Source organism: Schistocerca americana, chromosome 1 (genome assembly GCF_021461395.2).
Source record: "Schistocerca americana isolate TAMUIC-IGC-003095 chromosome 1, iqSchAmer2.1, whole genome shotgun sequence".
Taxonomy (NCBI): domain Eukaryota; kingdom Metazoa; phylum Arthropoda; class Insecta; order Orthoptera; family Acrididae; genus Schistocerca; species Schistocerca americana.
In genome coordinates, this window is record NC_060119.1 from 743,720,012 (window position 1) to 743,745,692 (window position 25,681).

At 38.9% G+C, this 25,681-nt stretch overlaps 1 protein-coding gene across 1 annotated transcript in view; it reads left to right on the plus strand.

Moving 5' to 3' along the window:
• Positions 1-25,681, plus strand: part of LOC124610893 (zygotic DNA replication licensing factor mcm3) — a 106,523-nt gene that overhangs the window by 19,207 nt on the left and 61,635 nt on the right. The window contains exon 5 of the mRNA XM_047140197.1: positions 23,722-23,821. Coding sequence (XP_046996153.1) covers positions 23,722-23,821 — 100 coding nt within the window. The remainder of the gene's footprint in view (positions 1-23,721; positions 23,822-25,681) is intronic.

The window sequence follows — 25,681 nt, forward strand, 5'->3', positions numbered from 1 at the left end:
ATTCCAATATCTCTGAGAATGGATTAGTCGGAATGCTGGGGAAAGCAAAGCAATGGAATCCAGAAAAATAAACTTGAATTGACCTTCCAACTATCAAAAAAATACATACAACAAAAAATCGTTCATGGGGGTCCAAAATTACACATTACAAAACAGTGATTATGCCAGAAGCACTGTATCCAGCAGAAACACTAAACACTAATTTCAGAGGCCAAATGGAGAAGCTTGAGCCAAAGGAAAGAAAAATCATAGGACCAAAATTTCAAGACAATAAGATTAGATAAGTCAAAAATGAAACTCTCTACAAGAAAATTGAAAAACTTTCAGACACATAAAAAAAAAAAAAAAAAAAAAAGAATGAATTCCAACAGATTAACCTAAAAAATCTTTGACTTTTTCCGTAACCGCAAAATGAAACCAAACTGGTTTAAAGAAACTGAGAGAGACGTAGTAGAATTAAAGATTTCAGAAAATTCACTTATTGGTCGAACAGCTAAAGTAATTGCTAAAGATGAAAACGTAATATTCCAAGGCAAATCTATACAAAAATCCAAACTCTTCATCTCAGAAGAAGAGAGGAAAAGATGATCAGACAGAATGAAGACATACTGGGCCCTAAGAAAAGAACAATGCACAAAGAAATGATTGATCCAGTGTACCCCAAAGAGGGTGAAACGAAAGAAGAAGAAAACAATAATGTAATTTTAAATGTGAATATTTTAGGCTAGGTTTTGCCATGATCATTGTTGTATTCTTCAGGTTGTAAAGATATTATTTAAAACATGCTACAGGAAATATTTGTACCTATCTACAAAATAAAATACTGACAGCTGTGAAAACACTGCAATGGATAAAATATATGAACTAAAGAAATGAATCTCCATTTTCATTGTATTGTAGTATTTATACGTACTTGTCCAGTCTCGGAACAAAACCTAGCCTCCATAAATAAAATAACAACATATAATAAAAATACAAAATGCTTGTAAGTAGATACATTATTTTTGCATTTCATGGCAAGATCTGCAAACCTGGACAGAACATACATGGCTTTTACAAACTGGCTTTTTGCAAATTGACAAATGTTCCTGGTTTTTCTGTCCCGACTATGATGGCCGAGACTACACAGTTTTCTTTGTTTTCCTAGTGGCTCCACATCAGCAGGTGGAGGTATGGTTTGTTGGCTAAGGTAAAGGACGCTTCTTATCTTGCCTCAGAGAATTGTAGATAGCCTTGAGTTATACATTCCTATTTTCATGTGGGTTCTGCTACTGAATATGCCAGAGATTTAAAGAAGTTGGCACAGGTACATTTTGTCCCTTTCAGCTTGAATAAAATGCTGCTGTTTAAGGTGGTGGTATCGAGAACACAATTAAAATTACCTCCTGGGCCAACATCTGGTTGTGTTCCTAGTTGAGTAACTGTGGCAAAATTTGCGATACACATGTACACCCTCTTTTTGACATGTTGTAAAATTCAACAATTTCCAGTTTTCCAGATATTGGATTTACCTCTTCTTCATTATGCATGGTAGACAGTAATGATCTTTTTTTTTTCCGGTGTTTCATTGAAAGCAACTGTAATCTTGTCAGGCTGAAACAGGAACCTTGAATTGCTCTGCGATATCTCTTTAGCTGAGATGAAGGAAGGTGGATTGTGAAGTAGTCAGATGACGAGTAGTTGTGCTGGCAGTTTTCACAAAAGGTTGTCCACAATTCTCAGAAAGGAGGGTTTTATCCTTTCGTTTTTGTTCTTCATGGGTGGATTTTGAGTCAAATCTCAATCATCGTAACATAAATTTCAGTCTCATCTCTTACAGCATGAAACGAAATATTGGGGGGCCAATCCTCAGACTGTACATGTCATCAGGACTTAGATTTGAATCTTTTAGCACTCATGAGAAGAACAGCTTCATATGTGGATACCATGTGGGTTATTTCTTCGTTGGCGCAAAAGACAAAAATCTCAACCATTGTCAGTTATAAACAGCGAAAATAAGTCCACATCAGTGACAGCAACTGTAGCATCTCCTTTAGCTCCAGGGAGATGGATAATAATGCTCCTAAAAGATACTTTGGCATGCTCTTGGGACAATAGTTTTATCTGTCTAAATAGTTTTTTGGTCTTTCCCCAAACGGAAAGTTCTACAGTCATCAACAGAAGATGATAAAGGCTAAGTTGGTGGAAAATATTCTTGGAGTGAGGTTTCATTTTCACAAAGGACACTGAATTGCTCCTCTTCATTGTTGTCATGAATTTCTACACTATCTTCACTACTACACAGTTCTTCTTGTTGCTGCCTCTGTAGCTCTTGTAGACTATCTTCATCCTTATAAAAGTGCGCCATTTTTCTACAAAAGAAAGAAGTCAATCAGAAGAGCAAACACGCATGGAGTAACAGGTTAAACACTTACAAAAAAGTAAATTTTCCCCAGTGCAGTTCCCAGGTCCTACTACAAAGAGCACTTCCGAGCTTCAATCATTCGAGCAGTACATATATTTAGGAAACCAGTGAATTCCAAAATAGCAGTAAGTTAGTGAACATCGTGCATCCATAAGTGTTTACAGGAGAAATGGTTAGGAATCTATGAAATGGGTGAAAGGATTTGACTGAGCTGACAGATATAACTGGTGGAATGCCATGACGTGTTTGGCAGATGTGTGCTTTTACAGTGTACCTTTACATGGGTGGCACAGCCCAGCATTGGTTAGAGGCCAATGAAGAGAAGCTCAACACTGGGACATATTAGCAGCAAGTACATTTAATGGAAAGAACAATTGAAGAAGAAAACCCAATGTCATGGTGAAGTGACAGTCTTACACACAAAATGTTTTATCTCTTTGCCACTTTGAGAGTCTGAATACGGCAGAAGATAAAATCTCACATTTTATGAGTAACAGAAGACATTTACCAAGCTGTTCTGTTAAAGGATGCCACAGCAGAGGAATTCATCAGATGGTGTGAGTGCATCGAGGAAGTGCAACAGAAGAGTGTCCATGAAAAAAAGGCATGAACAACTCCTGAATATGGTCCGTATTGCAGTTGTAGAAGACTACCGTGATACCCTCCCCCTCTTATGCCATGTAGCACGAGACAAATACAGCAGTTTATGGCAGTCATAAATGTTGGACCAAGTACACAAGATTGCAGCCCCATAAATCAGGAAGCAATAGAGGATGTTGAAGAGAAGGTATATCAGTATTTAGCACCAATCTCTGCCGCCAGATGAAAGCACTGTGAAGAATAGACTTATCCATCTTGAACTCTCCAGCAGCCATCAGATAACAATCTAGCATCTGAAAGTACAGATAGTCACCTCCTCTGCCAAGTATAATGCTCCGCAGAAGAAGACACATTTGCAGGATAGAGGATAACATGCAGCCCTGTTTTCCAATGTGGACACATTGCACACTACTGCAGAGAAAAATGTGTTAAATGACTATTACACTGCTAGACGTCAACTGTCACAACAGTCCTTGTCACACCAGTCAATTGCAGATGATTGTAGTCAATCTGTGCGGTGCAGCCTGTCATGGGGCCGTGGATGAGGTTACTCACCAACATCGTGTAGCCATTGCCCGTTGCCTTGCAGAGCTACTAGCTGCCAAATTGAGGAAAACTAAGTGAGGCAACCATGCATGGAGGTAATGCTGCCATAGGTAATAATCCTGCATGGATGACAGGAACAGAGGTGTGAGGAAATCTCATTTCAGAGGCCAACTCATCCTGCCACTAGTAAACTTCAGAGCTTCTTTTTCTGTAATGTCGAATGCTTATCATCACCAGCTAAAGAAGATAATGTTCTGTGACATGAAAGTGATTGTGCTGAAGGTCAGAATTGGAAAATCTGTCCAGCCGACAGAACGCAGGCCTTCAAATTTATTGTTATAATGGAATGCACTCATAATGCTAGTCTACATCTATATATCTACATATATATTCTGCTGGCCATCAAGCGGTGTGTGACAGCGGGCACAATTCATGCCAAAGTCATATTCCCTCGCTCTGTTCCACTAGCAGATCGCGCGAGGGAAAAACGACTGTCTGAGCACCTCAGTACGAGCTCTAATTTCCCTTATCTTTGAATGGTGATCATTGTGCGATTTGAAAGTTCGTGGTAATAATATATGCTCTTCATCCTCGGTGAAGATCGGATTTTGAAATTTAGTGAGCAGCCCCTTCCGTTTAGTGCTTCGTCTATCTGCAAGTGTGTCCCACTTCAAACTTTCTGAGATTTGTAATGCTCTCACGATGGCTAAACGTACCAGTAATGAATCTTGCTGCTTTTCTTTAGACCTTCTCAATCTCTTGAATCAGACCCAACTGGTAAGGGTCCCATACAGTCTTGAGTGTGAAATCTTACAGGCATTATAAACAGTCATGCACTGTGGAAGAGCTGAGGTCCGGATTGACAGAGCTAATCCAACAAGCACACACATCAAAGATTACTCTGGGTAGTTGTTTGCCATTATCTCACTGTCGTCAATGAGACGAGTCTGTTGTCAATGTAGATGTTCAGTTAAAAAGTGAAGCTTTTGTCGATTGCATAACACTTAGTCTCCCATAAAAATCTATGTACTTGCAGTGATCATGAGCATTGGAAGTGGTTAAGGAGAACTTTGGATCACTTTCCGTCATGAGCTGCTACTAATTAATTCCTAAAGTTAAATGCACAGGAACAGTCGAAACTGTCAAGAGTGGGCAGCTCAGTGCCATTACTGAACAATTATGTTTTGTTACCATTAAAGGCAACCCAGTGAAGGAAGCTACTACCAAACTGGAAATAGAGTAAGGGCTTGCAGAAGAAAAAAGTCAGTGCATATTAGCCATTCTATACTAATTATCTATGCTTTCAAATCTAGAGTGGAAAAAATACTGTTTAAGTGGCCCACAGTTAAATACCATATCAACTCTGAGAATCATCCATCAATTATCCAGTACAGTAAAAGATGTCACCAACTGAACGGTGCATAGTTTTAGAGGAAGTGGAGAAGATGCTGCAGTATGATACCACGGCCCTTCAGATCCTTAGTTTTATCCAGCGGCCCTTGTGAGAAAGCATGCATGGCATTTCTATGTTGACTACTGACAGTGGAACAAATCATGAAATCATGAAAAAAGTTTATGCATTGATATGTTCAAAGAATTAACAGAAAATTTTCTTTTTATGAATAGAATTCTATTGTTCATCTACATCTGTACTGTCAGTAGTCTCCATTAGGCGGTTACACTTATAAGACCAGCGCTTGTTCTAGTCCCCGAAACACTCCTGGAGCTCAATCTTTGCTATAGCTTCTAGTGTTTTCAGTAATGTGTTTTAACCTTGTCTATGCCTATAAAGTGATGGCCCTTCAAAGTTTTTTTTTTTTTTTGGGAACAAAAAAGTTACATGGGATCATATTGTCGCAGCAGAAGCTGAGTAGCACCATAGTGTAGTGGGTATGATACGAAACTGTTGCATGGAGGGTCTTGAGTTCAAAACTCACCTGGACTGTACAATTTTAATTTCAATATTCAGTTAGAGTACATTCTAGAGGTATCCATAAATGTCAAGCATCATTGTACTGGAATGTTCTGTAGCTGTATATATACTGTATGTGTTCTGGCCAGAGGCAGTTTGCTCCACGCTCTTGTCTGTGCAAGTGCTGAATAAACCTTCGTTAAGTGAAGTTAGTGTTAGTCATTCATCTAATTACACCATTACGTGACAATATCTACTGCATAAGGAGGCTGAGACATCAGTATAGTATTGTCTTTGGCCAAATATTCACAAACGAGTGACCAAGTGTGAGCAGGTGCATTATCTTGGTACAAAAGCCATGTTTTTTTGTGCCACAAATCATGGCCTTTTCTGGATTGCTTCATGCAAATGGCATTGGAATTGTTAGTAGTACTCCTTAGTGGAGAACTTGTGATCAACTCTGCCATTAAAATCAAAGAACACAAGGAGTATAACCTTCTTTCTTTAGGTCTTGCCAATCCAGAATGCGCCCATTGTGTTAAGACACGTGAGCAACTTCATTTGCTGTTGTTTCTTTTAGCAAGTCAGCAATTTTGGGACAAATTTTTCTACACATTACACGTCCAAACCAGGCAAAAAAATTCATGGTGTGGACCAATTGATCAGCAGCAGCTTCTCTGATTATGGTCAGTTTATCATTCATAATCATTTCTTTCACTTTCCCCATGATTTCACTGTTTGTTTATATCCTGGGTTGTTAAGGGCACTCATCATCTTCAGTGTCTTCACGACCTTCTTCAGAATGCTGATATCGCTTGTAAAATGTTATTTTAGTTGTAGCAGACTTACCAAAAGCAATATTTAGCATTTCTAAGACTTTGCTGCATTTTATTCCATTGTTACACCGTAATTTAATACAAACTCTCTGATCCATATTTGCACAAAATAATCACCAATACTACTAAAAAAATCTTAACTTTTTTGACAGCTGCAGCACACTAAATGCCACACACACACACACACACACACACACACACACACACACACACACAAAATCTTATATGCCTAAAGCTGTACAGATATTTTCTAGAGATATTTTCCAACAAGGATTAACACAAAAAAATCACATGAAAAAGGACTAACACAACATGCAAACTTACAAAACTCCAGTCACTTTTTGACCACATATTGCAACAGGACAAATACATTTTTTTATATTTGAAGATGGTATCTGTTCTTTCGGTCATGTCCAAAAGAACAGATACCATGTGTGGGTCTCACGGGAAGCGTGCAAGAGAAAAGTCCCTGCAGTCACACTATCCTCTGTGTCCTTGGTGGCTCAGAAGGATAGAGCATCTGCCATGTAAGCAGGAGATCCCGGGTTCGAGTCCCGGTCGGAGCACACATTTTCAACTGTCCATGTTGACTTACATCAACGCCTTTATGCAGCTAAGGGTATTCATTTAATTGTAAATACATTTTTATACTCAGCAACTTCTTCTAATGTTTGATTTGTTCGGTTTCTGGTAATCCTAATTACAATCTTATAGTGAAATTAGGTATAATTTGTTGGTTTCTGTTACTCTTAATATCACCACAACTGATTCTGTAATTAATTGCCCTAAACACAGCATTCACCTCATAATGGTTAGATTCATCCACAAGAACATTGAATTGTTTTGGCAACATTGTAAGAGTTTATATGCAATCGTTATTCATTTGTGATGTGTATACTTCTGCAACATATTTTATGGTAAATATTGTTAACCATGAGCATAAAATGTGGTTGCTCTTTTTCTGGTATAGATAAAACTTTTTTGTACAGTGAAATTATGAGTAGTCACTAGTTGGAACCAGTCACTGGACTAAATAAAGTTGCTGCTGCTCTGGCTGAATTTTTATATTATGTTGGTGCTTGAGTTAGCATTTCGTCATTTGGAGATAGGCAGTGGACCGGTGGATGCTAGAAAATGGAGTGCCAGGTGGAGAAATCAGAACATTTCTGACATATTCTTCTGTTTGAGTTCTGTAGAGGGAGCGACTGTAGCTGAGGCAGTGAGAAAGATTTGCACCGTGTATGTGGATAATGTCACTGAACAGACCACGGCAAGAAAGTGGTTCTCTCATTTTGAGGAGGGTCGTTTTGACATGATTCTCCACGTTCAGGAAGATACCAGGGTTTGATGAAGATTGTTAATGAATGTATTAATCCACAATGATCCACGCCAGTGTACTCGAGAACTGGCTGATGTGATGAACTGTGACCATTCGTGCAATGGGGAAGGTTAAAAAATAGGGTGTGTGGGTACCGCATCCAATAACCCAAAATCACAAAACTCAGCAGGGGCTGTATGTGCGTCTCTGCCTGCTAGTCGTAAATTGGCTTATGAACAACAGGGACCATTCCTATCCTGTATTGTTAATCATCATCATCATTTAAGACTGATTATGCCTTTCAGCGTTCAGTCTGGAGCACAGCCTCCTTATAAAATTCCTCCATGATCCCCTATTCAGTGCTGACATTGATGCCTCTTGTGATGTTAAACCTATTACTTCAAAATCATTCTTACCCGAATCCAGGTACCTTCTCCTCGGTCTGCCCCAACTCCTCCTACCCTCCTGCCATCACAACTAAGTCATCTGCATATGCAAGACTGCATATTTTGTGTTCACATATATTAATATCACCCAGCCAGTCTATTGTTTTCAACATATGATCCATAAATAATATGAACAACAGTGGAGACAGTTTGAAGCTTTGTCTTACCCCTGAAACTACTCTGAACCATGAACTCAATTTACGGTCAACTCTAACTGCTGCCTGACTATCCATGTAAAGACCTTTAATTGCTTGTAAAAGTTTGCCTCCTATTCCATAATCTCGTAGAACAGACAGTAACGTCCTCCTAGGAACCTGGTCATATGCCTTTTCTAGATCTGTAAAGCATAGATACAATTCCCTGTTCCACTCATAACACTTCTCCATTATTTGCCGTAAGCTAAAGATCTGGTCCTGACAACCTCTAAGAGGCCTAAACCCACACTGATTTTCATCCAATTGGTCCTCAACTAATACTCGCACTTTCCTTTCAACAATACCTGAGAAGATTTTACCCACAATGCTGATTAAAGAGATACCTGTGTAGTTGTTACAATCTTTTCTGTTTCCATGTTTAAAGATGGTGTGATTACTGCTTTTGTCCAGTCTGATGGAACCTGTCCCGACTCCCAGGCCATTTCAATTATCCTGTGTAGCCATTTAAGACCTGACATTCCACTGTATTTGATGAGTTCCGAGTTAATTTCATCCACCACAGCTGCTTTATTGCGCTGCAATCTATTGACCATTTTCTCCACTTCCTCAAATGTGATCCTATTTCCATCATCATTCCTATCCCATTCTACTTCGAAATCTGAAACATTACTGATCGTATTTTCACCTACATTGAGCAACTCTTAAAAATATTCCCTTCATCTGCCCAAGGCATCCACAGGATTCACCAGCAGTTTTCCTGACCTGTCCAAAATACTTGTCATTTCCTTCTTACCTCCCTTTCGAAGACTGCTAATTACACTCCAGAATGGTTTTCCAGCAGCTTGACCCATAGTCTCCAACCTGTTTCCAAAGTCTTCCCAAGATTTCTTCTTGGATGCTGCAACTATCTGTTTGGCATTGTTTCTTTCTTCAACAGAACTTTCTCTGTCTACCTGAGTTCTAGTATGTAGCCATTTTTGATACGCCTTCTTTTTCCTTTTACAGGCTGCCTTGACTGTGTCATTCCACCAAGCTGTTTGCTTCATCCTACTTTTACACACTACTGTTCCAAGACATTCTTTAGCCACTTCTAGTACTGTGTCCCTGTACCTTGTCCATTCCTTTTCCAATGACTGTAATTGACTACATTCAGCTAACTGGTACCTTTCTGAGATCGTTGTTATGTACTTGTGCCTGATTTCCTTATCCTGAAGTTTCTCCACTCGTATCCTCGTACATATGGACCTAACCTCCTGCACTTTCGGCCTCACAATCCCAATTTCACTGCAGATTAAATAATGATCAGTGTCATCAAAGAATCTCCTGAATACACGTGTGTCCCTCACAGCCTTCCTGAATTCCTGATGTGTTGTTATACAGTCAATGACAGATCTGGTTCCCCTGCCTTACTAAGTATACCGGTGAATGTTCTTATGTTTAAAAAAGGAGTTTGTGATTACTAAGCCCATACTGGCACAAAAATCCAAGAGTTGTTTCTCGTTCCTGTTGGCCTCTATATCCTCACCAAATTTACCCATAACCTATTCATACCCTTCTGTTCGATTTCCAATCCTGGGTTTAAAATCACCCATGAGCAGAACACTGTCCTCGTCCTTTACTCTAACATCATCATCACTGAGTGCCTCATAAAAACTATCCATCTTATCTTGATCTGTCCCTTCGCAATGCGAATATACTGACACAATCCTAATTTTCTTGCTAGACACTGTCAAATCTATCCACATCAGTCATTGGTTTACATACCTTATTGCAACTACGCTGGGTTCCATTTCTTTCCTGATGTAAAGCCCTACACCACATTGTGCTATTCCTGCTTTGACTCCTGACAGGTAGACCTTGTATTCTCCCACTTCCTCTTCTTTCTCACCCCTTACCCGAATGTCACTAACAGCTAAAACGTCCAGCCCCATCTTACTTGCAGCCTCTGCGAGCTCTACCTTCTTGCCAGAGTAGCCCCCATTGATATTAATAGCTCCCCAACTCATAACCATTTCCAGAATGAGATTTTCACTCTGCAGCGGAGTGTGCCCTGATATGAAACTTCCTGGCAGATTAAAACTGTGTGCCCGACCGAGACTCGAACTCGGGACCTTTGCCTTTCGCGGGCAAGTACTCTACCATCTGAGCTACCGAAGCACGACTCACAGCCGGTACTCACAGCTTTACTTCTGCCAGTACCTCGTCTCCTACCTTCCAAACTTTACAGAAGCTCTCCTGTAAGAAGGTTCGCAGGAGAGCTTCTGTAAAGTTTGGAAGGTAGGAGACGAGGTACTGGCAGAAGTAAAGCTGTGAGTACCGGCCGTGAGTCGTGCTTCGGTAGCTCAGATGGTAGAGTACTTGCCCGCGAAAGGCGAAGGTCCCGAGTTCGAGTCTCGGTCGGGCACACAGTTTTAATCTGCCAGGAAGTTTCATAACCATTTGTTTGCCAAGTCGTATCTTAGGAGTCCCTGGTTTGTCAGTTAGAGGTGGGACTCCGTCACCTCCAGAGGTCCGAGGCATTTTGCTCTGATTGTTGCCAGCATCATATTTAAAGTACCAGGGAAGCAGGTTGCTAGCCTTACTTGCCCCGAGTCCCATTGGGTTTTACCCCTAACGGTTGAGGGACTAACCGATGAATTTGGTAGTCTTTGCCGTATGAGCACAAAGGTGACCACGACTCAGAATATGTCCGAGATGCCCAGCCTTATTCCAAAGTAATTGGTATCCCGACTGTCGGGACCACTTACTTGGCCACTCATACGTTGCCCGTGGTTCATGAACTAGGACATAACTACAGGAACCCACACCATGAACCATGGTTCATGGTGTGGGTTCCTGTATTGTTACTGGTGATGAAAAATGGTGTCCTTATGCTAACATAAGCAAAAGAGAGGAATGGTTGATCCCAAACAAAGCAGCAACTCCCTGTACAAAGACCCACGTACATCCACAAAAGAAAATGTGATGCAGCTGGTGGAACAGCGATGGTGTGTTGTACTACAAATTGCTTTCCCAAGGTGTAACCATCACTGTTAATATTTTGTGCTGACAACGAGACTTACTTGCAGATGCAGTCAAAGCACGCCGACCAGAAAGACTGTGTTGTGCTTCACCACAATATTGCCTGACTGCATTCTGCTAAACTGACAAACAGCATGGTAAAAGAGTTACGATGGAAGCCATTCTGCACGCACCTTATTCGCCTGATCTTGCACCCTGGAATTTTAACTTTTTCCGCTCTTTTGAACAACTTTCAAGGAATTTCCTTTCCGGATGAAAATGCACTCCGAATGTGGTGTCACCGCCAGACACCACACTTGCTAGGTGGTAGCTTTTAAATCGGCCGCGGTCCGGTAGTATAAGTCGGACCCGCGTGTCGCCACTGTCAGTGATCGCAGACCGAGCGCCACCACACGGCAGGTCTAGAGAGATGTACTAGCACTCGCCCTAGTTGTACAGACGACTTTGCCAGAAGGGGATCACTGACAAATACGCTCTCATTTGCCGAGACGATAGTTAGCATAGCCTTCAGCAAAGTCAATTGCTACGACCTAGCAAGGCGCCATCACCAAGTTATATTGAGATGATAATACTGTATCAACAAGACCAATGTTCACCAATTGTGATCCTGTTTCAGACCTCACGCCAGCCTGTGTGAGTTTAAGCGCGTGCCTTTCGGCTTCCTCTCAATTGTGTCTAGGCTGTCTTGTCTAGACACAACACCGAACATGACTTGATGACTTCTTCACGTCAAAAGCACACGATTTCTACTGTCGTGGAATTGAAAAGTTACCTCAGTGTTGGCAGACTGTTTCAGATAGTGAAGGAGGATACATTATTATTGATGACTAAAAGTATCTGTTATGTGTATCTGTTGTGTTTATTAAACATACGGAAAATATTACCAATTTATGCACAAACCCAATATTTCAGAAACAAGCTATGGTGACGATGGCATCTAAGATGAAAGTGGAGTACCGTAAACCAATATTTCAATTGTTGAGAATTTTGCTAAGCCATGCGTGTGTCTAGAGTTAATGTCTGCCACCTCCTTCATACTGGAAACAAATTGCAATTGCTTATTACTAAACACAAATCGTGTTAAATGTAAGGGAATGAAAATAGACTATCCTCTTGCAGCAGAGACAGTCAGTCAAATGTCCAAGCAAAAAAAGGTTGAAACAAGCAATATTAAGTCACTGTTTCTATTCTTTTGATGAATTTCTGAAACTAAAAGTGCGATTTTCCCAAAACTTCAGTTTATTACTCTCTATGTATTGCATATCCTGTACTAATCGTGCAGCTGTGATCTTTTTGCATAATTTGCTCCTCAGCTGCTCCCATCACCACCTTGCCCCCTCCCCCCCTCCCTCCCTTCACCTCTAAACCATGGATGCTTGCATGCCACAACACTACAGATAGCCCTGCAGTAGGTGCAGCCACATCAGAAGTGGAGAGGCTAAACTATCATAGTTCCTAAAGCGGGGCCGCAGCCCTTTCATTGATTCCAGAGGCAACAGTCTGGATGATTGACTGATCTGGCCTTGTGAAATTAACCAACATCGCCTTCATGTGTTGATATTGTGAATGAGTGAAAGCACATAGAAATTTCAGCCATTATATTTCTCAGTAACATGGAGCTCTATAGTGTGGCATAATGATGATGGCTTCCTCTTGAATAAATGTTCCAGAGGTGAAATAATCTCCTGTTGGGATATCCAGGTGTGGAGGTTACAGGAGGGTCTTGGCATCAGAAGCAACAAAAGTGATGTTCTACAAGTCAGTGTGTGGAATGTCTGGCATCAGGGACTGCTGCAATCCCTTAGAAGCCACACACTTTTGCACTTTTTTGCATAGCTCCTGACCAAAAGATAATGAAGAAAAGCGAAACCTTTTAACTGATGTTTGTATTATCATCCTATATCTCAACATTTGTTTAAAGTTTTTTGAAAGCTATAACATATTTACAGAATCATTATATTTTGAAAACTAGAAGATTCAGAGGTAGAAAAAAAGTTTTTAATTGAAATAAATCAGAATTTATAATAAAATAAATGTACAAAACTATTTCATTGAATTTATACAACTCTTTCCATTTGAGCAAAATTTGTTGTGTGATATTGCTTGAAACAGTCAGGTAAGCACAATCCAATTTCATCTTCATTGAAAGCTTCACCTGATTTTTCGAGTATTTGTTTTCCCGGGTTCGCCATAAAATTAAACAAGCTGGTTCGTTTGTGAGAGACAGGCCAAAGTTTCTTGTACAGATTGTAAGAATTGACCAGGCACATCATAAATACATGAAAAAATACCTTTTTCCACCATTTCATTGTTAATCGTTGAAAATAATAGTAGGTTAGTAGCTGATCTCAATGATCAACACCAGTTTTATTTTTATTGTAATCAGGTATGAGATCAGGCTTCAGTTTTTCTACCATTCCAGTCTTGGATTTTGTCTTTGTAACACTACTTGTCATTGCATGTTTGGTAGATAAGGCACACACATCCCTAGTGTCTTTCCAGTGAAGTGAAGTGCTAACACAGGATTTTTTTCTCTTGAATACTATTTCACCTCTTCTTAGCTCATTCTGTTTGAATTCCTGTGGTTGGCCTCTTCTGTTTCTTATTACTGTACCAACAGCAGAGATGCCGCCATCAAACAATTTTTCAAACAATTTTACAGAAGTATAAAACTAGTCCATGTGCAGTGTATGACCCTTACGTAGATAACTGTTGCACAAACGTAGCACCACGGGATCTGCAGTATTGTGTGTACACTTCACAGTTCAAAACATATCCTGTTGCTGAATCACTTAGAATGATAACTTTTATACCATACCTGCTCGGTGTGTTCTTGATATATACTCTAATTCGAATGCTCTCTCTGAATGGACATAAACCTTCATCATCTGTGAGATTCTTGCCAGGATAAAAACTGTTCTTGCTGAATGGACATAAACCTTCATCAGCTGTGAGATCCTTGCCAGGATAAAAACTGTTCTTGCTTTTCAGTTCAAAGTTATCAAAAAAGGTCGGATTTTTTGTATAGGATCATGGTTTGGTTGACCCCTTCGTACGTAATTATCATTGTTATTCACAGGAAGCATAATGTGAATTGACCTAAATCTGTCTCTTTTCATTATTTTTGCAGGTAAAGAGGGATCTAGCATTAGCTCATTGCTCCAATAGTATGTAACATTTTGTTTGTGTAAAAGGTAAGTGTGAATAATTATAGCAAAAAACTGATACATCTCATGTAGTGTTACAACAGACCAATTGGCTCAAAGCAACCTGGAAGTTATTTTGCCTTCACAATTTGGAAATTGTTGCTGCAGGATAGCAGTTTGTTTCTGTCTTTGTTTTTTATGACATTTGCGTCAATAAAGACACTCCAACAGTCAAATTCAGTGCTTTCAGCGTTCTGAGGTGCCAAGACATTACCTACGCATTCAAAGAGTGATAATTGATGTTGAACATAGTTATTTACCTAGTAGTCAACAACGTTACTTTGGGACTCCTGCTGTTGTGTTCTGCCTCTGCCTTGTTGAATGGGAGCTTCACTGTTCTAATACATCTGATGGCTCATTTTCATTTTCGGAACACTCGTCGTTACCTTCAAAATAAATGAAATGGGTCAGTGAAACTGCGGAGAATATAATTGTGATCCCTGAACACAATGACTGACCATTATAATTACCATCTATTTCAGAAGAACTATTTTCAGTTTCAAACCCATCATTGTCAATTTCAAATCCAGATTCTTCGAGCAGCCTATAAATTTTCTTTTCAATCAAACTGTCCCCCCATTGTACAACAAACATTCGCAATAAAGAGAACTACAGAAGCACACTGGAAGAACGAATGTGCAGGAATTGTTTTGGCGCCTTTTTAGAGTCGGATAGCACCCAGAGGAGGCAGCCATCTAGAGGTCGTCTGAAGTACTTCAAGAACGAAAAACTCAACTCCAGACGCCACCACACAGATATAATGCACAGCAACCTGAAATAAAAATCAAGAAGGCGGTGCTCGGAAAATCTGTGTGCCGACTGTTACGGCAATAAATGCGCGCTCGTAGTTTCTGTGGGCAGCGACCGGAATGTGTTAATCTGGTATGTAGGTTAGAGAATTGGAAAAGAGAAATGGGTGGGAGTGGGTCTAGTAATGAATAAGAGAGTAGGAATGCGGGTATGCTCTTACATGCAACATAGTGAACATATTGCCAAAGTCAAGGTAGACATGAAACCAGTACCTACCATAGTAGTAAAAGTTTGCATGCCAACTATATTCACTGTTGCGAAATTAGATGGCTCCACGTCACACGTATTGGCTGTTTATGCTCTACCCCACTTTGCTCCTGTCCCTGCAATGTTGCCAAGTAAGGCTGACCAGTCATCTGTGTTCCATCAACATGTTCTGCTTTACAGATAGTCACGAGTGATACAGAAGAGAAACATCGTGTTCATGGCATAGTTATTAGCCCAAGTTGTCTTGGTGTATGCTGATACTGAATGGACATCAGTCAAAAAATTAAATATGTAATGTCTAATATCCTAAAGATTTCAACAAACTTCCTCATGGTAAAGAAGCTAGATGGAACATTTACGTTGCCTAAGAACAAAAATTGATGCCAGAAGCATGTGGGGTCTCAGAAAGACCACTGTAACATGTCAGCTTTCTCATAACTAATTCAGAAGCTGTAGGTGTGAGTGCCATCTATGACTTGCCATGAAAGGGCCGTAAAAGGGAAAGTAAATTTACTTAAATGGAAAATTTTAATAAAGAAGTGGTTTGTAGGACTCTTCTAGAATACTACGATAGACAAGAGTATCGTACTGCGAGTAATGTTGTGTCCAACTAAAACACAATACCAAGAATAGTGGATGGGCAGCAAAATAACTGATGATAGGCGAGGTAGAGTGAAAATAAAATGCAGACTTGCAATAGCAAGAAAAGTTTCTGAAAGAGAGAAACTTGTTTACATTGAATATAAATTTAAGTGATATGAGGTCCTTTCTGGAGGTACTGGAATGGAGTGTAGCCTCATACGAAACTGGAATGTGGAGTTCAGACACAAAGAGAATAGAAGCTTTATTGATGTGTTGTGCAAAAGAATAGTGAAGATCATATGGGTGGAAAGAATGGCTAATGAGGAGGTACTGAAATGAATTTAGGAAAAATCAAAGTTACGGCATAACCTAAAAGAAAGGATTGATCAATAAGACACACACCAAGGCATCAAGGAATCATCAATTTGATGAAAGTGTTAGGGGCAAAAACTGTAGATGGAGTCGGAGACTTTCCTGTAGTAAATAGGCTTAAATTGATGAGAGTTGCTGGGATTAGCAGAGATGAAGAGGTCTGAAGAGGATAGACAAGCATGAAGAAGAAGAAGAAGAAGAAGAAGAAGAAGAAGAAGAAAACATTAATGCTTTTTAATAAACTTGGAATATTTGCATTATTTAATTACAACTAAAACAAGATTACTGATATCTCTTGTGACACAATGTCTCCTTTCTATAATTTTTTACTTGATATAGTTCTGTTCATCACTACAACCATTTATTTCATGTGTTGTATTTTACTGATAATATAGATGTTCTACTGGCATATCCTGTATTGTAAAAGTGACAGCTGATTTCATCCATGTGAAAAATAATAAGTGAAGTCACATACGTAATAATTTTCCACAAGAAATAAAATAGAGAGACTGCAATATTGGGTTTCAACTTTACAGCTGTGTAAATAGAGCACTGTTGTTTTATTTAAGGCTATCTGGAAGTTCACCGGATTTTTTGTATTTTCCGTTACTTTGTAGTTTAATTATTTTTGGAATATTAATTGTAGTTCATTGTTATCATAGCCTGGAGTACTGTATTGTAATGTGTTTATGCTTATTTATATATGTATCTATTCTCTCTGGTAATTAATTTACCCATGTACTTTGCAAGACCACATTCAACTAAAACTGCTGTAGTTCTGCTAAATCATGTCATAGTTATTCTGTCTCATCATACTTTGTAATTACTCGTAAGAGCATTTCCAAAATTGAATCTCGTTGATGTAACATTGTAGTGTTTGCCCATTCTTTCTTATATTATCCCCATTACTTCAGCTTATTGAGACGTAGCCTGCATCATGCATACAATTGATGAACATGATGTAAGGGGCAAAAAAAAGGGGGGGGGGGCACAAAATGATTGAAAGAGTACCCAGATTCTTTCAAACTGTGTTCACATCTAAGAACACAATAGTATTTTCTATTGTTGTGTGACAGTAACTTTGTTACACTTCCAGTTCCACTTGACTTCTTATTTCATCCCTCATTCCCTCTCGAGAGTCAGACCGCCATTTACCTTATCCTGTTACTGAATGTTATGCTAAATTTTTGTCCTTTTTATTACTGGTAGTTAAAGAAACACATGAGTATGAGAAGTTATTTCCATTCTTGAGGGTACAGTACTTTCCATATCTCTAGAAAGTTTTAACTTTTTTCTGCACTTTAGGTGCCATTATTCACCATGTAGATTTTCTTTATTAATGTTGGATAACATTAAAATCACAGGAGACAGTATGACTGGCCAGTTACAGGATGAAATTCCTAATTCTGCTAGTGAACCAGGGAGTATACGTCCCGGGACAACCGGGAAAATCCCAGGAACTTTTTAGAATTCCAATATTTTTCATTGCTTTAGTTTTGAGTTAAATTTTTGTAATTTTTACTGGTCAGAATGATACTCTACAAAAGAATTTTACTGTAGCCCACTGTTACAAAACAATACTGTAGCAATAAAAATATAAACAAGAGAAAAACACAAGTATAAAACGTAATTTGCAAAGAAAATGCTCCATTCGCAACAACAAGACAGTGTGTGCACACACAAGCGTCTGCCGAAAGCAAAATGTGTCAGAGGCTTTAGGACAAAGATAGTGCAATACTTCGTAATAACATACAGCTTTCGATTAGAATGGTAATACAGCTGTTTAAATTTGGTTTGTTTGAGCAGATGCCAGTGGGCTCGTATGCATGAGCAGAGCTGCCCAGAAAAATATTTCTGGTGTGCCCAAGGTTCCACATTTGCACATGCACAGAGCGATCATAATTGAGTGAAGAGAAGTCTCCACGTGACCTGCATTTATGTTTTGTGATTTTGCTGTTCTCTCTTCGTTGACATCTCTCGCATCAGATAAAAACAAAACAGATGAGCTATCACATGAATTAAAATACATTCACATGATACATTCTCCCCCATGAGCCATGGACCTTGCTATTGGTGAGGAGGCTTGCGTGCCTCAGCGATACAGATAGCCATACCGTAGATGCAACCACAACGGAGGGGTATCTGTTGAGAGGCCAGACAAACGTGTGGTTCCTGAAGAGGGGCAGCAGCCTTTTCAGTAATTGCAGGGGGAACAGCCTGGATGGTTGACTGATACTGCCTTGTAACACTAACCAAAACAGCCTTGCTGTGATGGTACTGCAAACGGCTGAAAGCAAGGGAAACTACAGCCGTAATTTTTCCCAAGAGTATGCAGCTTTACCTCTTGAGTAAAATATTCTGGAGGTAAAACAGTCCCCCCATTCAGATCTCCAGGCGGAGATTACTCAGGAGGACGCTGTTACCAGGAGAAACAAAACTGACGTTTCGTGGATAGGAGTGTGGTATATCAGATCTCTTAATCCGGTAGGTAGGTTAGAAAATCTAAAGAGGGAAATTGATAGGTTCAAGTTATAGTGAGAATTGGTGAAGTTCGGTGGCAGTAGCAAGATGATTTCTGCTCAGGTGAATACACAATCAAATAAGAGTAATGCAGGAGTGCGGGTCAGCTATTACAAACAGCATAATGAGCGCATTATTGTAGCCGAGATAGACACAAAGCCCAAGCTTACCACAGTAGTACAAGTATATATGCCCTCTAGCTCTGCAGATGACAGAGATTGAAGAAATGTATGAGGAGATAAAGAAATTATTCAGATAGTGAAGGGAGATGAAAATTTAATAGTTGTGGGGGACTGGAATTCAATAGTTGGAAAAGGAGGAAGAGAAAAAGTTGGTGAATATGGAATGGAGGTAAGGAATGAAAGAGGAAGCCCCCCTGGTAGAATTTTGCACAGAGCGTAACTTAATCATAGCTAACACATAGTTCAAGAATAATGAAAGGAGGTTATATACGTGGAAGAGTCCTGGAGACACTGGAAGATTTCATATAGATTATATAATGGTAAGACAGAGATTTAGGAACCGGGTTTTAAATTGTAAGACTTTTCAGGGGCAGATGTGGACACTGACCACAATCTATTGGTTATGAACTGTAGATTAAAACTGAAGAAACTGCAAAAAGGAAGGAATTCAAGGAGATGGGGCTTGGATAAACTGAAAGAACCAGAGGTTGTGGAGAGTTTCAGAGAGCGCATTAGGGAACAATTGACAAGAATGGTGGGAAGAAATACAGTAGAAGAAGAATGGGTGGCATTGAGAGATGAAATAATGAAGGCAGCAGAGGATCAAGTAGGTAAAAAGGTGAGAGCTAGTAGAAATCCTTGGTTAACACAAGAGATACTGAGTTTAATGGATGAAAAGATAAAATATAAAAATGCAATAAAAGAAGCAGGTGAAAGGGAATACAAACATCTAAAAAATTACTTTAATAGGAAGTGCAAAATGGCTAAGCATGAGTGGTTAGAGGACAGATTTAAGGATGTAGGAGCATGTATCACTACAGGAAAATTAGAGACCTGTGGAGAAAAAGACAACTACCTGCATGAATGTCAAGAGCTCAGATGGAAAACCAGTCCTAAGCAAAGAATGGAAGGCAGAAAGGTGGAAGGAGTAAATAGAGGGTCTGTACAAGGGCAATGTACTTGCAGGCAGTATTATGGAGATGGAAGAAGACATAGATGAAGATGAAATGGAAGAGTTTGACAGAGCACTGAAAGACCTAAGTCAAAACAATGCCCTGGGAGTAGACAACATTTCTTTAGAACTACTGATAGTCTAGGGAGAGCTAGCCATGACAAAACTCGTACCATTTGGTGAGCAAGATGTATGAGACAGGTGAAATAGGCCCAGACTTCAAGAAGAGTATAATTATTCCAATCCCAAATCAAGCAGGTGTTGACAGGTGTTCTAATTACTGAGCTATCTGTTTAATAAGTCACAGCTGCAAAATATTAACCATGATTTCTTTACAGATGAATGGAAAAACTGGTAGAAGCCGACCTCTGGGAAGATCAGTTTGAATCCCATAGAAATGTTGGAACAAGTAAGGCAATACTGACCTTAAGACTTATATTTGAAGACAGGTTAAGGAAAGGCAAACTTAAGTTTCTAGCATTTGTAGACTTAGAGAAAGTATTCAGTCTTTATATTGAGCAAGCAATAAAGGTAACAAAAGAAAAAATTGGAGTAGGAACTAAAATCCATGAAAAAGAAATAAAAAATTTCAGGTTTTCCGATGACTCTTTAATACTGTCATGCACAGCAATGGACCTTTAAAAACAGTTGAATAGAATAGACAGTGTCTTGAAAGGAGGACATAAGATGAACATCAACAAAAGCAAAATGAGGATAACAAAATGTTTTCGAATTAAATCACGTGATACTGAGGGAATTTGGTTAAGAAATGAGACACTTAAGGTAGAAGATCACTTTTGCTATTTGGGGTGCAAAATAACTGATGATGATCAAAGTAGAGAGGATATAAAATGTAGACTGTCAATGGCAAGGAAAACATTTTTGAAGAAGAGAAATTTGTTAACATGGAGTATAGATTTAAGTGGCAGGAAGTCTTTTTCTGAAAGTGTTTGGATTGTAGCCATGTATGGGAGTGATACATGGACAATAAATAGCTTGGACAAGAAGAGAATAGAAGCTTTTGAAATGTGACTCTACAGAAGAATGCTGAAGATTAGATGGGTAGATCGCACAGCTAATGAGGTCTGGAGTAGAATTGGGGAGAAGAGGAATTTGTGGCACAATTTGACTAGAAGAAGGGATCGGGTAGGACATGTTCTGAGGCATCAAGGGGTCACCAATTTAGTATTAAAGGGTAGCGTGGAGGGTAAAAATCAGTTGAGGGAGACAGAGAGGAATACACTAAGCAGGTTCAGAAGGATTTAGGTTGCAGTAGGTACTTGGGAGATGAAGAAGCTTGCACAGAATAGAGTAGCATGGAGAGTTGCATCAAACCAGTCTCTGAACTGAAGACCACAACAACATTTACGGAAGATTGAAATATGTTATTAGTTTCAGTTTTCTGATTTTATTTTATTTCCACGTTATTGACAAACAAGCATTAATCACTTTGCAAAATACTGAATTTATTTTTGTCCGTTTGCTAAGGAAATTTGTCTTTGATTAATCTTTTCTGCATAGGTGGTAAATTTATTTGAAATGAAGTATTTTATTCCACACTGTTAGCTAGTTGCAACTGTTTGCTGAGTTTCAAGTAAACATTTCCATCTCTGGGCACATATGGCTTAATGCCATAATAAAGAACAGAAAATGAGATAATACAGTAATGGTACTCCAAGAAAAGAGGCATCCCAGAAACCACACTGGAAAGCTTTAACAGAATTTTAAATATGTGCCTTCCATGAAAGACAATCTTTTTTGATCGCATGACATGTTTTAATACTAGTCTAGTTCCTCCTGTAGGCCTGACATTATTTCTTAAATTTGTGTGGTTTGCGTCTTAAATTTTCAGGATGCCATTCTTCAGTAAATTATAGACTGGCAACACAATGTGTTTTATCATTGTAACTCCCCATGAGGCTTTGTATTTACTCCTGGAATAGAGTATAAACTGCCACTTATAAAGTTTCTTGGTTTCACAAGTAACGTTATTAATTTTTATGCAGTTTGAAAAGTCATTAGAAGCTTATTGTTGTTCTTAGTTCTGGTAAATACAAACAACTGTCTCTCTTTATTTTTACAAGAAATTTCTGTTCCTTCTTACGAGCTTTCTGCAGTCCCCCATTGCTGTGCGGATGTATACTTGATTGGAGATGATAAATAACTGTATTGCAGAGTGCAAATAAAAAAAAAGAAAATCTATGTTAAAGTAACTACATAGCAAAGTATTATGGTACTTTGAGTTGTAGGTTCTAGTTTTGAAACAAATGTTGTGCCAAGGACTGCTTTTTAATTTTGAATTCCTTCTCTGACTTAAGTAAAAACCCTAAGTACGATAACTCCATGTGACCCCTCCAAACAAAAAGCCATACTGTTGCACATGGTCACATGATGCCCCAATGCACGTGAAATTCCAAACAGAAATGTGATGAAAGATGTATGGGCAGAGCAAGCACCAAGAATGGGCTTGCAACGTCGTCATAGCTGCGCATGTGCAGTAACACATGCCTTCTGGCACTTTCTAGCACCTGCTCAGATGAACTTATCTCCAACAAGTTGTGGGAGGATATTGCTAATGGCAGTTTGGGAAACATCAATTTCAAAGTAGATTTCATCTTATGCAAGATGAATTATGTTAACTGTAAGAATGTGTGATGAATTTCTTAAATCAAAAAGCATGTGACTCTTTGATAATACTCAGAAAAATTTCAGGCCCAGAAGACCAGACACTTACGTTGTCATTTAAAATTTTACTGGCACATTTGTGTTTGATATAACTTAAAGGGGTAACACATGACAAATATTATCTGTGAAAGGTTAGCTTTTCTTGTGCTATACTGTATGTGTATTAATATAAACCAGAAACTTTTCCTATTTGTGTGTTTGCACTATTTAACAGTGATGTTGCTATTTGCTAACTACATCGAGCGTCCTATGCTCTCAATATGTGCTGTCAACTGCTGTGATTCTATAGCGGGATAATATGATGTGAACTATGCTTGGCTGACGAAAGCGCATCACAGAAACTAATGTGCTGTTTCTGGTTGAATTTGTATTTATACTTTTGCAGTTTCGAAAATATGCTGTGTACATGTTGTTGCACATTAAAGATCTTTCCTGAACGCATTATTTTTTGCCGGGTTTTTATTTCGCGTTCTTTCATCCAAAAAGTGCTGGGAAGTTCTGTGCCAGTATATATTTGCTATTCAAAGGATTATTCAGCTTTACAATTTTGAGAGAAGCATACTGTCACTTAACACGGAAAAAAATGTTTTCACACGGGAAAATGTGCATGTTTTCACCCAGGAAAATTTGTATTTTTAACTAGCAAAAATCCGTATACAACCTGTAAACACATTTAAAGGTAGAAAAAGTACTAATCCTAGCTTTTGGGAGCAAACTGGGATTGGCTGTGAAAGAATGGGGCTGGGTTGGGGGGGGGGGGGGGGGGGGAGAGGGAGAGAGAGAGAGAGAGAGAGAGAGAGAGAGAGAGAGAGAGAGACTTTGATACCTTCCATTTGCTGTATGTGCAAATGGACATAAAGATTAAACAGGTGTTGGGAAGTATAGGTCAGCAATAGTATGTTGGTAAGCTCTGTGTGTGAAAGTCAGTGAAATAATTGTGCAGAAATAAGGGAGAATTTGCTTGCAGGATGAAGATGGAAATCCACTGGAAACAGAGTATGGTCTTTCAGTTTACAAGGATCACCAAACATTAACAATTCAAGAGATGCCAGAGAAAGCTCCTGCAGGTATGTGGCTATCCGGAAGTTGCAGCATATTAAGCCACTGAAATTCTGTTTTGTTAGATATAAATTCCTTAATATACCTATACTTTCATTGTGAAATTCATAATTTTTAATTCGCATTGTTTCATACAAAAAGAAACAGATATTCCCAATTAAAGTGGCCCTGGTAGTTACTAGCTGTGTGTGTGTGTGTGTGTGTGTGTGTGTGTGTGTGTGTGTGTGTTACTATGTAGCTTTGAATTTTTAGGTAGATCAACATGCTGTAAATAAGAGGAAAATATAGTGACGTAAAAACAGCAGTGAAAACCAGCATTGCTCAAAGCGTGGAGGCGAAGCCGACGTTTATTTTTTTCGTAAGCTGTATTCAGATTTTGAAAAAGGGATTGTGTTTTGCTAAACAAAAGGGGGCCTTGATAATGGAAAAAACAGTAGGTTGTTGGCAGATGATGCTTTTGTTTATTGTCTAGTAAAGTCATCAGAAGATCAAAGCAAGCTGCAAAATGATTTAGAAAAGATCTGTATGGTGCAAAAATTGACAATTGATCCTAAATAATGAAAAGTGTGGGATCATCCACGTGAGTGCTAAAAGGAATCTGTTAATCTTTGGTTACATAATAAATCGGCCAAATCTTCAGCCCATGAATAACCTAGGAATTACAATTGCGAACAACTTAAATTGGAAAGAACACATCGAAAATTTTATGGGGAAGGCGAACCTAAGACTGTATTTTATTGGCAGAACACTTAGACAATGCAACTGATCTACTAAAGAGACTGCCTGTTTTTGAAGTACTGCTACGTGGTGAGAGATCCGTATCATATAAGATTAACGGAGTACGTCGAGAAAGTTCAAAGAAGAGCAGCATGTTTTGTATTATCAAGAAATAGTGGAGAGAGTGTCACTGACATGATAAAGGATTTGGGTTGTAAATCATTAAAACAAGGATGTTTTTCAATGTGGTAGAATCTTCCCATGAAATTTCAATCGCCAACTTTCTCTTCAGAATGCAAAAATATTTTAATGCCAACCTGCATAGGGAGAAATGATCATAATAAAAGAAGAGAAATCAGAGCTCGCGTAGAAGGATATAGGTGTTCTTTTATTCCGTGCGCTGTTCGAGATTGGAATAATAGAGAATTATTGTGAAGAACGTTCTATAAACCCTGTGTTTGGCACTTATGTGATTAGCGTACTTAATTTGAGATGTAATTTCTTCTAGTGTTTAATGTTCCTGCATATTATAAATTTCTATGCATTTCTGTGTTACACAGAACACAAAAATAAGAGTATGCATTGGTTATATCCGTTTTGTGGCATACATCGGCAAATCAGATTGAGTGCTATGGATTTAAACTGTTCCTCAAAGTGAAGCTCTTGTTCTGGTACCTGAGACAAAACGAATATTTTCATCTAAGAACATAAAAACTTTCAGTTTACTTGGCTGTACGTTTATCCACTTGTAAATTGATTTCCTTTTCTTTTTTTACTTCTCCCCACACTCAGCGTTCATTGTTTCACTGCATTGTAATTTTTTCAGTGACATAAATATTACAGGGTGTATACGATCCGGGAAAAACCCGGGAATTTTTTCATCCGGGAGAAAACCGGGAAAAACCCGGGAATTTTTCGTAATTCCGGGAATTTTTCATTGTTTTAGCTTTCAGTTAAATTTTTGTAATTTTGACTGCAGAATTGATTCTCTAGCAAAGAATGTTATTGTATCCTGCTACTGGAGAATGATACTGCAGCAATAAAATATAAACGAGAGGGAAAAAAATAAAACTTTAGTGGCAAAGGAAATGTGCAGTTTACAACAACAAAAAACCGTGCACGCACAAGCGTCTGCAAATAGCAGAAATATG